At 36.5% G+C, this 12,937-nt stretch overlaps 1 protein-coding gene across 8 annotated transcripts in view; it reads right to left on the bottom strand.

Annotated features, from left to right (window-relative positions):
- SK (small conductance calcium-activated potassium channel) overlaps positions 1–12,937 on the bottom strand; it is a 591,679-nt gene that overhangs the window by 470,257 nt on the left and 108,485 nt on the right. For 7 of the 8 annotated variants that reach the window (XR_010952625.1, XR_010952626.1, XM_067782017.1 and 4 more), the window contains exons 2-3: positions 5,333–6,331; positions 2,773–2,874 (exon numbers count right to left, since the gene is read on the bottom strand). Coding sequence is in view for 6 of the 8 variants with exons in the window: in XM_067782017.1 (XP_067638118.1) it covers positions 2,773–2,874; positions 5,333–6,331 (1,101 nt within the window). In the remaining 2 variants the exon portion in view is untranslated. The remainder of the gene's footprint in view (positions 1–2,772; positions 2,875–5,332; positions 6,332–12,937) is intronic. The other variant, XM_067782023.1, reaches the window with a different exon arrangement.

The following is a 12,937-nucleotide window of genomic DNA, read 5'->3' as shown; positions in this document are numbered from 1 at the left end:
TGCACCAGGGGTGACTCTAGAATATGTTTGTACGATATGGGTATCAAGGTGAAAGGTGTTAATGAGTATTTTAAAAGGGAGTGGGCCTTAGTTCTATAGGTGAACGCCTTTTCGGTATATCGTTATAAACGTGGACCAGGTTTGACTCTAGAATGCGTTTGTACAATATGGGTATCAAACGAAAAGTGTTAATAAGTGTTTTAAAAGGGAGTGGGCCTTAGTTCTATGGGTGGACGCCTTTTCGGGATATCGCCATAAACGTGGACCAGGGTTGACTCTAGAATTTGTTTGTACAATATGGGTATCAAATGAAAGGCGTTAATGAGTATTTTAAAACGGCGTGGGCCTTAGTTATATAGGTGGACGCCTTTTCAAGATATCGCCATAAAGGTGGAACAGGGGTGACTCTAGAATTTGTTTGTACGATATGGGTATCAAATGAAAGGTGCTAATGAGTATTTTAAAAGGGAGTGGGCCTTAGTTCTATAGGTGGATGTCTTTTCGAGATATCGCCATAAAGGAGAGCCAGGGGTGACTCTAGAATTTTTTTGTACGATATGGGTATCAAATGAAAGGTGTTAATGAGTATATGAAAAAAGTGGGCCTTAGTTCTATATGTGGACGCCTTTTCGAGATATCGCCATAAAGGTGGACCAGGGGTGACTCTACAATGTGTTTGTACGATATGGGTATCAAATTAAAGGTATTGATGAGGGTTCTAAAAGGGAGTGGCCGTTAGTTGTATATGTGAAGGCGTTTTCGAGATATCGACCAAAATGTGTACCAGGGTGATCCAGAACATCATCTGTCGGGTACCGCTAATTTATTTATATATGTAATACCACGAACAGTATTCCTTCCAAGATTCCAAGGGCTTTTGATTTCGCCCTGCAAAACTTTTTCATTTTCTTCTACTTAATATGGTAGGTGTCACACCCATTTTACCAAGTTTTTTTCTAAAGTTATATTTTGCGTCAATAGACCAATACAATTACCATGTTTCATCCCCTTTTTTCGTATTTGGTATATAATTATAGCATTTTTTTTTCATTTTTCGTAATTTTCGATATCGAAAAATGGGCGTGGTCATAGTCGGATTTCGGCCATTTTTTACACCAATGCGAAGTGAGTTCAGATAAGTACGTGAACTGAGTTTAGTAAAGATATATCGATTTTTGCCCAAGTTATCGTGTTAACGGCCGAGTGGAAGGACAGACGGTCGACTGTGTATAAAAACTGGACGTGGCTTCAACCGATTTCGCCCTTTTTCACAGAAAACAGTTATCGTCCTAGAATCTAAGCCTCTACCAAATTTCCCATGGATTGGTAAATTTTTGTTCGACTTATGGCATTAAAAGTATCCTAGACAAATTAAATGAAAAAGGGCGGAGCCACGCCCATTTTGAAATTTTCTTTTATTTTTGTATTTTGTTGCAACATAACATTACTGGAGTTGAATGTTGACATAATTTACTTATATACTGTAATGATATTAACTTTTCTTTTAAAATTTGAGTTTAAAAAAAAAATTTTTTAAAGTGGGCGTGGTCGTTCTCCAATTTTGCTAAGTTTTATTAAGCAGACATATAGTAATAAGAGTAACGTTCCTGCCAAATTTCATCATGATATCTTCAACGACTGCCAAATTACAGCATGCTAAACTTCTAAATTACCTTCTTTTAAAAGTGGGCGGTGCCACGCCCATTGTCCAAAATTTTGCTAGTTTTCCATTCTGCGTCATAAGTTCAACTCACCTACCAAGTTTTATCGCTTAATCCGTATTTGGTAATGAATTATCGCACTTTTTCGATTTTTCGAAATTTTCGATATCGAAAAAGTGGGCGTGGTTATTGTCCGATATCGTTCATTTTAAATAGCGATCTGAGATGAGTGCCCAGGAACATATATACCAAATTTCATCAAGATAACTCAAAATTTACTCAAGTTATCGTGTTAACGGACAGACGGACGGACGGACGGACGTGGCTCAATCGAATTTTTTTTCGATACTGATGATTTTGATATATGGAAGTCTATATCTATCTCGATTCCTTTATACCTGTACAACCAACCGTTATCCAATCAAAGTTAATATACTCTGTGAGCTCTGCTCAACTGAGTATAAAAAAATTATTGAAAGACTAATCCTGAGGAGTTAAAGTTCCTGTATGAAATCTTAAGCTTCTTACAGGAAGCAATATTTTCTTCGACATTAAAGTTGTAACTCTTCTAGATCTTTTAAAACTTCATCAAAAATGCCCACAAATTTTTAAGTACAAATAAAAAATAGCTCAGACATGCTAGACTATATGTTCAGCGAGAAGGATCTAAATGAAAAATACCATGATTACTCTGTTGCAAGAAAGTGCTTTTATTTTGTTGTCCCGTGTTATTATTTAATGGGTTCAAAGCGTTATGAATTACATGCAGGTACAGCTAACGGTATTACAAGCAGGGAATGCAGTGAAGGACGCAGCAAATGCAAACAAAAGCTGGTGCCATAAACTTGGATTAAAGCAATGATATTTTTATATAATTTATCAGAAGGGTGCTTGGTACAGTGAATATGCGCAATTGGGGTATTCACTTGACTACATTTTATGCAATTACAATTTTGATGAAATATTAATTTATTTATTCTATTATTTAACATTTTTAAACAGCAATCTAGCTTAACGGTGCATTTTGATAAGGCATACAAAGGGCTCAAATGTAACTAAGTAAAGGGGAATTGTGTGAAAATCTATAATTTGTAAGTTTTTGTTTAAATACCATTTTGGAGCATTGCAGGGTTTCGTTAGTTGCTTCTGTGAAAGCTCTTCTTAGGCGTAATTTTCGGCTCTCCGACAATGTTCGGGGCATTAGTAGAACACCCTAGAGGAGAATTGTTGTTTAATTCTTATATATGCAAATAGTTCTGATTGTTTCAATGTATGTAAGGAAATGCGGAGTCGACGTTTTTTTTATGGTTATGCAAATTAAAAATAAATCGATTCCAAAATACAAGCGATATTCAATCCCATGATTAAATCACTAGAGGGTTGTTTTTTAATGTCTGCAGAGCTTACATTTAAAAAACATAAGGGGTTCCTTTTACAAAGCAAGAAAAGCGAGGAATAATTCAATACCCTGCAAGGAAGATTGTAGTAGAAAACTACCTTAAGTAGTATATTAGTAGTGTTACTAAATTTGTAAATACGAAAAATTTTGGGGAAAATTATGAATTTTTTACTAAATATTTTGTGAAATTATAAAGATATTGTTTTGAAGAATGCCGTATTTCAGAGCTTTCTCCAAAAACGCTCTATCTCAGAGTTTGTTTCAGCATAAATTCAATACATTTGACAGGTGATAAGGTTATATGAAAAAAAAAATCTGAGATAATCGTTATTCAACTAAGTTATGAGATTGGGCGCTTTTGTAACAAATGCTGAGGTAGGCAATTGAAAAGTTAGTTACTCTCTCGGCAAATGAAAGTCATACTCTACAAGTCACTTATCGTACTCGTCCTGCTTTATGGTGCAGAAGCATGAACCATGACAACATGAAACGATTTTGGGAGTGTTCTTCGAAAGATTTACGGACCTCTACTAGCTGGCGATGGCGCGTACCGACGTAGAAGATGTTGTTGCTGTTGTAGCGATAAGGTTACTCCCCGAAGGCTTTGGAGAGTGTTATCGATGTGATGGTCCTTTGCCGGATACAGATCCGGCAGATCCGGCACGCTCCGTTAACATAGCACCATTAACATAGCCCTACCATCTCGGGAACGATTTATATGGCCACATTAAACCTTCAGGCCATACCTCCCTCCCCACCCCCAAGTTCCGTGAGGAGCTCTGGGTCGGGGTCACCAGAGCCTCGTCTGTTAGTGAAACGGCATTCGCCGCTCGAAGGTGAGGTTGACAATTGGGTTGGAGAAGCTATATATTGCGCTACACAACCCATTGAATCCCCGAAGTCCTTTCGAATTAAAACGCAGCGGCTAGCCATGCCATGTGATGCGAAGAAAGATGATGCTCCGGCTAAGAAAGTATTTTTATCGGAACCCGCCAATTAAAGTAGAGGAAGATGGCGGCTCCACTCCGCTAGAAGGAACAGGTGGAAAACTATTTAAATTCCCGTAGTGTGACCGATTGGCGCAAAGTCAGCTACTAAGCCAAAGTTTGCTGCCGCCAGTATACTGACTGGCCTTCCCAGTCGTATGAGACAAAACTGACTGTTTGAGTCGCTATGAACATGAGAAACTACATAAATGTTAAATGATGGTGGCAATCCCAATAGATAACCTAGGAGTGATTTCGTTGCAATTGTGAGACTTGCTTTTGCGGTATTTCCATATGATTTCGATGCCGTTTTTGAATGCGTTCAGAATAAGTGGGTTGTGGCACTTTTTTGGCACAGGCTGGGATGGTTACGAGGTTAATTCTTCACAAACAAACTGGGGATATTTTAAGTTATATCGGTATCGCTTTTAGAACTTTTCCTGAATTATATCAATTAGGCAATTCACAAGGTCGCCTATTCGCCGTATGTGCTAGGTTTTAATCAAATTTTATATTGGAAACTATGGAAATAACTCAATTCTTAAATTTTTACATGAATACGACGCTCTTGTGAATTTCCCGAATAAGTAACTATACTTTGGTGCGAGATTTATTTATTTCAAATATATTTTGATTTAGAATACAATTCCTCATTCCAAATCTTACTGTCAAAGAATTACCATCCTTTAAAAAAAACCAGATCACATTCATAAGAAATTCAGGAAAGATTGTATCTCGTAGGCCAAATTAGCCTGTGATACTTCGGAACGCTCTTTCTTGTTTAAGTATTCATGAAATCTTTCCCGGATAACCTATACTTGTGTTAAGTTATTAATTTGGAATAATCGGAACTCTTTCTTTTCATACTGCCACACTAAAATATATTTTGTTATATTTTTAATATTTTGAAACATTCCTTATTGGCAAAAAGTTGATGGTAATTCTTTACTTTTTTAGTTCACAACTGCTAAAACTCGTCCAAAAATTTTAGAAGAGGTGAGCTAAGATAAGGAACTGCCAAGTTTATTCCGCAAATTACTTTTGTATTTACTTATGCATTCCGTTTCAGATAAATTGTCGATTAATAATCTACTTCTAATCTGCTTTCACAATTATTGAGTTAATGCTCCCCATATGTTCAGCATATTTTCAGACAGTGTTCGGTCTCTCCATTTGTAGGTTCGTTTACAGTCATTATTTACAAGTAGGAAAATATCAAATGTAAATAATAGAAATGAGCGTTTGTGCGATGTATGCGAATATTTAAGAATGATAAATTTTCTTACCTGCTTGAATGGTCGCATTCCACCATTTATACGCAATGAATCAGCAGCAATTCCTGCAAATCCATCCGTTGCACTATCACGTAGCAACTTAAGTGAAACGTTTGGAACTGTATGCGAATGACCGCAAGAACTATGAGCTCCACAACAAATTGCAGCAGTACTCGACTCTGGCTGAGAACTTTGTCGTATTATGCGTGATCCATTCGTTGGTGACGAAGTAACGAGAACAGATGGCGGAGCATTTTGTTGCATCGTCGAACTGGATATGCACAGGTTACCCTGTTGAAAGGCACTTCGGACACTGTCTTTCGATGTTGAGCGGTCCATGCCGAGATTGACCGTTGTTGAAATAGGCGTTGTTGAAGCTCGTCGACTACAATTGCGACAAGCGCGACAACGATTTTGGGCACCTGATGGTATGCCACATGATAGATTTTGATATGATGATGATCCGAAATTCGGATTACTTTGCGGATGTGCTAACTCTTGCGTCAACTGATACGTATTTAAATTTGTTATTGATATGGTTGGTTGTGAGTGTTGTTGCTGCAACTGTGTACGTGAGTTTGCTTGTGATTGTTGCTGTTTAAAATGGTTCGAATCCAATTTCTTTTGTATTGACTGTTGCCTAGTTTGGTCGTCTTCATGAACTTCAATGTCAGGCACTGTTGTCGGTCGTAGGCCTTGTTCGAGATCATCTTCTCCTCCGCCGCCAGTGCTGCCAATCACGCCACGCACGCTTTCCTCCGAACCTATGCGAGTTTGCTGGGAAAGTTGTGGACTCGTTAAATAGGTGGAGGTGCGGTCTTGGCGTATTAGAGCCGGCTTTCCAGCCGATGAGGAGTTCATGTTCGATGTTGGTCCATTGGCTGAGCTCATTTTTATGTGACGTAGTACCGAGGACTTACATTTTGGAGTATTCGACACAAGCAGTGAATCGGTTTCTTCAGAGCTGACATAACCTGAATTTGTATTTTCACATAGCTTTTGTAGGGACATCTGAAAAAAAGCGTAAAAGAAAAATATTTATACATATATTGTATTGTTACACTAATATAAAAAATGATATTTTAATTGGTGACTTATTTCAAATAACTTGAATAAAAGATAAGAATCTTAAGTTAAAATAAAGTGAAAAGGTAATAAACGGGGCGTTACGATGAGCCATATAAAAATTAGAACTTTCAATTATCTTAACAAAGGAATTCAAATTATAAAGCTTTGAATGCGCTAGTTTATGTAAGATATGTCGTTTTTACGAATATAAAAAGGGCGAAAGGTCAAATTGTTTAAAAAAACACATAAATCATATCAATATTTTGATATTTTTGTTTCATAAGAAATGTACTGTTTGATTGTGTTTTCTACTGTTTAGTTTGCCCCAACGTATTTTTTTCGATTTCTAAATCTGGCAACGCTATATTAATATCCGGTGTTGTGATACGTTTTCTTATGAAGATGTGATAGCGTAGTGAAAATAACACACCACTCTAATGTGGAACACGTCGACTCAAAAACGAAAAGCGCCCTTTTTTGAGATATGTTTCTGCTAGGTTTCGAGGCGGCTTATAACTGGAAGAAAAATTCACCTGTCCTAAAAAACCTCTGTGCACTAATTTCATTAAAAAAAAAAACTATATTTTTAATAAAAGTGGGCAAATGCGATTAATAACACCTTCAATTTTGATAATACTTGGTCTCCAAATCTGAAGCTAAATGAATGGATAGAAGCTCTGGGTATTTAATTTTGGGTTAAGGCTTGGGTTCTCTGAAAGCGGTGCCGCTTTATAACGCCCTTTACATAACGGTAGAGTACGTTATTCAATTTTTCGAGCTCAAGGCAACGCATAAATAAAAACCAAATATTTTATATATTTACTTACTAACTTTCAACAGCGAATCAAGGCTATAATAATGCTATTTCATGTTCATAAAAATTAAGTAAAAAAGACAAAAAAGATGAGTTGAAAATTTCGAACCCTTCGGTACATTCCTTATACCCGTACACTGCTACTAAGTTTGTCCAAATTTGGCTGAAAAAAAATCAAAAGTATCTTAGAGCTAAGATATTCACATACAGTGATGCCTTAAATGAAATTATTTAAATTTAATACCCACATAACAGAGCGCATCAATATTCTATCTCTGTTTGATTATTCTGTAAATATCATTCAATAGAAAAGTATTCTCAATTTAAAACATTCAATTGTTATGAATATAACTTAAAGATTCAGCTGTTAATTGAATTTGTGTGCCTAAGTTTTATAGCTGTGACCTTCACCTCAATGTGCTTGCTCCGCATGGACCGTTCATCCAAATGGATAGCATTTAATTATGCAATGGTGTCATGCTGAGGGAATAACTGTGTGTTTTATATAATTTCTAAATGAATGCGTTTATTTTGTTTCCAGTATGTACATATTGTTATTTACTTTTTATTTATTTTTTTTTTGCTTTTTAGAGAAATGGAAAAGATTATTTACGTATGCTCGTTTACGCTGCTTATCTGAAAAATTTTCCGCAATAGCTTATTTCATTTCGTCTAGTAACCTAATTTTATTAAAGTTCTCCAGCTATTAATGCAATAAACATATTAACAAAAATAAAAGATTCATTGAAGCGTAATCAACAAATCGAATTATCAACCAACGCCTAATTTTCGAATATACAGGTGCGAGTCTATGGCTGGAACGCTTTTCTCTGGAGCCATCGAAGGGCCCATACATCAGGACAGGTATGATGGTTCCCAAATAAGCGAAATCCTTCACAGTCTCGAATTTATATCCGTCACCAATGACGTGGCTGCCAAGGTGCGAATGCGCCAACTCTTTCTTGGATGACAACGAGTACTTTGCCTTGTTCTCATTTACCGCTGGACCCACTTTGTTGCCATTTTTTCTAATCAAAACAAGACAGAACTCACGGCCCATTTGTTGAGGCTAATAATATCAATATCATCGGCATATCGCTACCTCAGAATACGAATGTCGTATGTTACAAATCTGGATTTTTCAGGAGACGACTTTTTAAGTTCAACAGTAATATTTACAAAATGGCGCTGTATATTTTCTCAAATTTCGGACTAATTGTGGACTGAGTATTGCACTCTCATCAGGCTTAGTCAAATTAACTGTACTATTATAGCAAAGATGTTATTAGCGTATTTCTCCAGAATACATTTGTCGTATCTTACATTTTTTTACAAAAAAAAAAAAAATCCATTGAACATACGACAAAAAGCATATTAGAAATATGAATATACTATGTATGAATATAAAGATACATATTAATTGTTTGAAGAAAATTACTTAGGACGTTTGGCGATGTAATTAGAATTTGATCCGATGGAAGAAACAAAATATGACAATACTGTCATTCAAAAGATGCGACGAAAGGTCAGGTGAATATATCTATAGACGTCTATGAACCACAAGATAGGTATGATGCTAAAGTTTCAAAAAATGCAATTAACTCAGTTTTAATCAAATGGGCGCTTAGGATAAGTGGTCGCCCTTGTATGGTATGACAGTGTGCTGGCCTTCATACCGAAAGCCCCAGGAAAAAGACATCAAAATATATATGTATACAAAAAAAGAATAAAAAAATAACAAAAAAATAAATAAATAAAAAAATTATTAGTTATTATCATTATCAAGAAGGAGAATTTTCAAATAATAAAATTATTGGTTTTCACTACAATACGTTCTTTATTGAAAGTAAAATAAAACTGTGAGCAACACCTCAAATGATTGATAAATATGTAAGAATAACAATGCATGTAAGCTACTGAAAGAGGTCCTCATAAAATTTGCGGTCGTTCTCCTTTTCAAAGTAACACAACATACTTTTTAAGTCTTTTATTTTACCTTCGACGAGTTTTTTAGGTTTTAAAACAGATAATTGTTTTTCTATGAAGTTGTCCAGTGTATTTTGATTTATCCGTCAGAGGTTTTCTTGTTTAACGTTTTTATAAATTAACTCGACTTCACCATGCGAAAGCTGATAGCCGGTTTGATATAAACTTGCCATATTATACTCAATATATTTTATTTTAGAAAATGGAATAGATTTAAAATATAGTGTTTTTGCTTTCAACGCAAAATTTTTGAAGTAATTTTTTTCTAGTTTCAAAATTTTAAGTTTCACTCTTTCGAATACAGCGTTTCATAAGAGACGTACCAATACCGTTTGACTCGAAATCTCAAGATGTTTTAAATGCCGCTCAATGACACTGTATACACAGTCCACTTCTTGGACCTGGGAGTGCCCTGGCTCAGAAAATTTTTGTATTGCCACTTTAATACGACTTTGATATATGAAGTAAAGTAAAGCTGTGGCAGTTATTTTATTTCTACTTTGTGTAATGCAGGAATCACTCCATAATATAATTTTCTTTATTTCGCGGTAGTCGTTCTCAACGTTGACTAAAATTTTTAAAAGAGCGCTTGCTATATCATTACCACTTCTTCCAGCACTACATTCATTCCATAGGGCACAGCACGTTATTTTTTCACCATTGCACTTAACTAGAGTTCCCGTCAAAGTATAGACACGCACACAGTCTTCTCTGGTAATAGCAATTGGAAGCGAACATTCTGGACAAAGTGAAAACATTTTCCAGATCGTAACACAAAACGGCAATATAGGGACCTTTATTGCGGCGATCGGCATCTCGCTCCTCTTTGCATAGGGTCTTTTGCATACATTGCATTTTATGTTGTCATTTCACTTTCATTTAAAATATTTTTATTGACGTTTGCGTAAACACACATATCGCATTGGTCTTTTTTCGGCTTATAAAATGACAAGTTGAATTCATTATTAAATACACTCCTATATGTATGTATGCGTACAGGATATTCACACTTTTCCTTATACAAATCATAAATTTTTTGTAAATTTAAATTGCACTCCAAATACTTGTGCGATGTTCTTTAACGGCAGTAGTGCGAAACTATTAATGTGGGCTTTTACTTCTTCAATTTTGTCCTGCGAGGGTTTTGGTCTACCATGGTGCTTTCTGCGTTCATTTCGCAGTCCTTGTTCAGGGTCATTCAAAAATTTGAAACAATAATAGAGTTTTCTTTCAGATATTCCCAAAGTATTTAAAAAAAATTTTTGAAGTCGATAAAAAGGTGGGGAGTGTCGATTCTCCTATCACGGGTCTTCTCCAGGGTCTATCGCATCGTGAAGATATGGTCGATAAGAGATTTACCAGGTCAGAAGCCGCTGTTATAAGGTCCAATCGGTTCGTTGACTATGCGTTGAAAAAAATAGTGCAAACTCTTGTTTTATTACTGTTGGTTTGACAAAATTAGCATAAAATAAACGTTTTTCGATTGAACTTAACTGCCAAAATTGTGAGTGTATTTCCCTCCTTTTAACTATTCATTGTTTCTGTTTGAAACAAAATTCACTAAGCGCGGCAACAAGCAAAAATAGAGTTAACTGAATTTTATATTGCAACTATTTCAATGCATACTATAACCGGTACCTACTTTTAAAAACGTTTTTCGGCCAAAGTAGTTATTTTCCACAAGTGAAATCACATTTTCTTTTAATTGGTTCGATTCCTTCACCAAAAGAAGCAATAGATGGTATGGAGTATAAACAAAACCAATATTTTTATTTAAACTCACATCTATTTGCTGTTTTTGTTACTTGACTTGCTCAATGTATATAAGTGCATTTAAAATTGTGTGACATACGACAACTGTATTCTGAACAAAATAAATCACCAATTTGAATATAAAAATGTCGTATGTTCGTTATTTGTTGCACATACGACAAAATACACACACAGGACGTTAAAATCATATGACATACGATAAAATGATGGATATCTGGAAATCTATAGCGTTCAGGAAGAAACTAATGGTACCATTCGATAGAGCATGAGGAGTATACTATGAAATTGCAATAATCGTAAAATCGAAAATTTTCACATTCGACATCGGTATTCTCAGGTAGCTATATGTCAGTCACGCTCCTATAATAGATTGTACCATTACGATTTAGTTCTGCTGCTCCAGCATTATGGTGAAGAAATCGCACGAAAGGGAGTCGAAGCCTACGAGAAGTCCTTCCTAATCCTTACGTAGTTGGGGTGTTGCTCAACGTCATTTGGTAGAGTCTTATTTACTTTGCAGTCAATTTAATTTCAGACATAACAGCATACAAACAAGTTATATTAGCGCTATCAAAGGCTGCTTTGAAGTCGATAAAAAGGTGGAGAGTGTCGATTCTCCTATCACGGGTCTTCTCCAGGGTCTATCGCATCGTGAAGATCTGGTCGATAAGAGATTTACCAGGTCAGAAGCCCCTGTTATAAGGTCCAATCGGTTCGTTGACTATGCGTTTCAGTATTTCGCACAATACGCTAACAGGTTGTTCCCCCGGTAGTTGGCTCGGTTTGTGGATTGGGGGGAGCACACTTAAATTCCAACCTGGAGGGATGCGCTAATCTGACGATATTTTGTACAGGAGCTGAGGCATGCTCTTTACCAACTCTTCGCTTCAGCTCGACGATATTACCAGGCGACCCATAATTTATAGCCGGGATATTGCCATTCCCACTTCGGGGAGCCGGTAGGTGTTTTCAATCATCGGCGATTATGATATCGGGTTAGGCTTCTCCCTCGATAGCTAGCAAAGAAGAGAAGTGTTCCCTCCACAACTTAAGGTATACGTCAGTTACCACGTCGAGTTTTATCGCATATTGAAGTTAACATTCTTTCTTTTCAATATATCTACCTATACGATAAAAAGGCAACCTAATAATAATTTCAAAAAGTAGTTGTTTTTGTACTAAACTTCAAGAGTATATTAGTTTTGCAGGCATAACGGTATGTGGCAGCGGCATAAACCAGTCGACATAAGTAAAGACTTCCATATATCAAAATAATCATCATCATTAATTGGCGCTTAACCACCTAAGCGATTTTTGCCGTTTCGCAACAAGTAGCGCCACCATCTCTATTTCGCAATAGCTTACGCCAATTGGAAGCACCAAGGGAGTCTTCAAGTCTTCCTCCACCTGGCTCAGTAGAGGTATCACCGTCCTCTGCTTCCCAAGTGCGGAGTCGACTGAAATACTTTCCTGGCCGGAGCGTCTTCGACAATTCGCATGACATGGGGCAGCCAGCGAAGCCTTTGGGTAATTATTCGCTGCACTATTGTCATATCTGCGTAAAGCTCATACAGCTTATCATTATACCTCATTCGATACTCGCCATCTACACCACGGACAGGACCATAAACCTCCTGAAGAACTTTTCTCTAGAACACTTCAAGAGCCATCTTATTTTCTCTCGACACCGTCCATGATTCCGAACCATGTATCAGGACATGTAGAGCGTGCTTTTTGTTCGTCGAGAGAGGACATGTCCGTCCATCCGTTCATCCATACCTCTGTGAACACGATAACTTGAGTAAGATATTTGAGATATTGCATTGAAATTTGGTATGTGGGTTCTTGCGCACTAGTTTCCATCGCGATTTGAAATGAGGGAATCGGACGATAACCAGCCCACTATATATATATAAAGAAAGTTTTTAAAAGCACCAAAATCGTTATTATTCAATAAACAATAACCAAATTTCATG

This window comes from Eurosta solidaginis, chromosome 4, assembly GCF_040869045.1.
Source record: "Eurosta solidaginis isolate ZX-2024a chromosome 4, ASM4086904v1, whole genome shotgun sequence".
NCBI classification, from domain to species: Eukaryota; Metazoa; Arthropoda; class Insecta; order Diptera; family Tephritidae; genus Eurosta; species Eurosta solidaginis.
The sequence above is the reverse complement of the archived record's forward strand: the minus strand, read 5'-3'. Positions and strand labels throughout refer to the sequence as shown.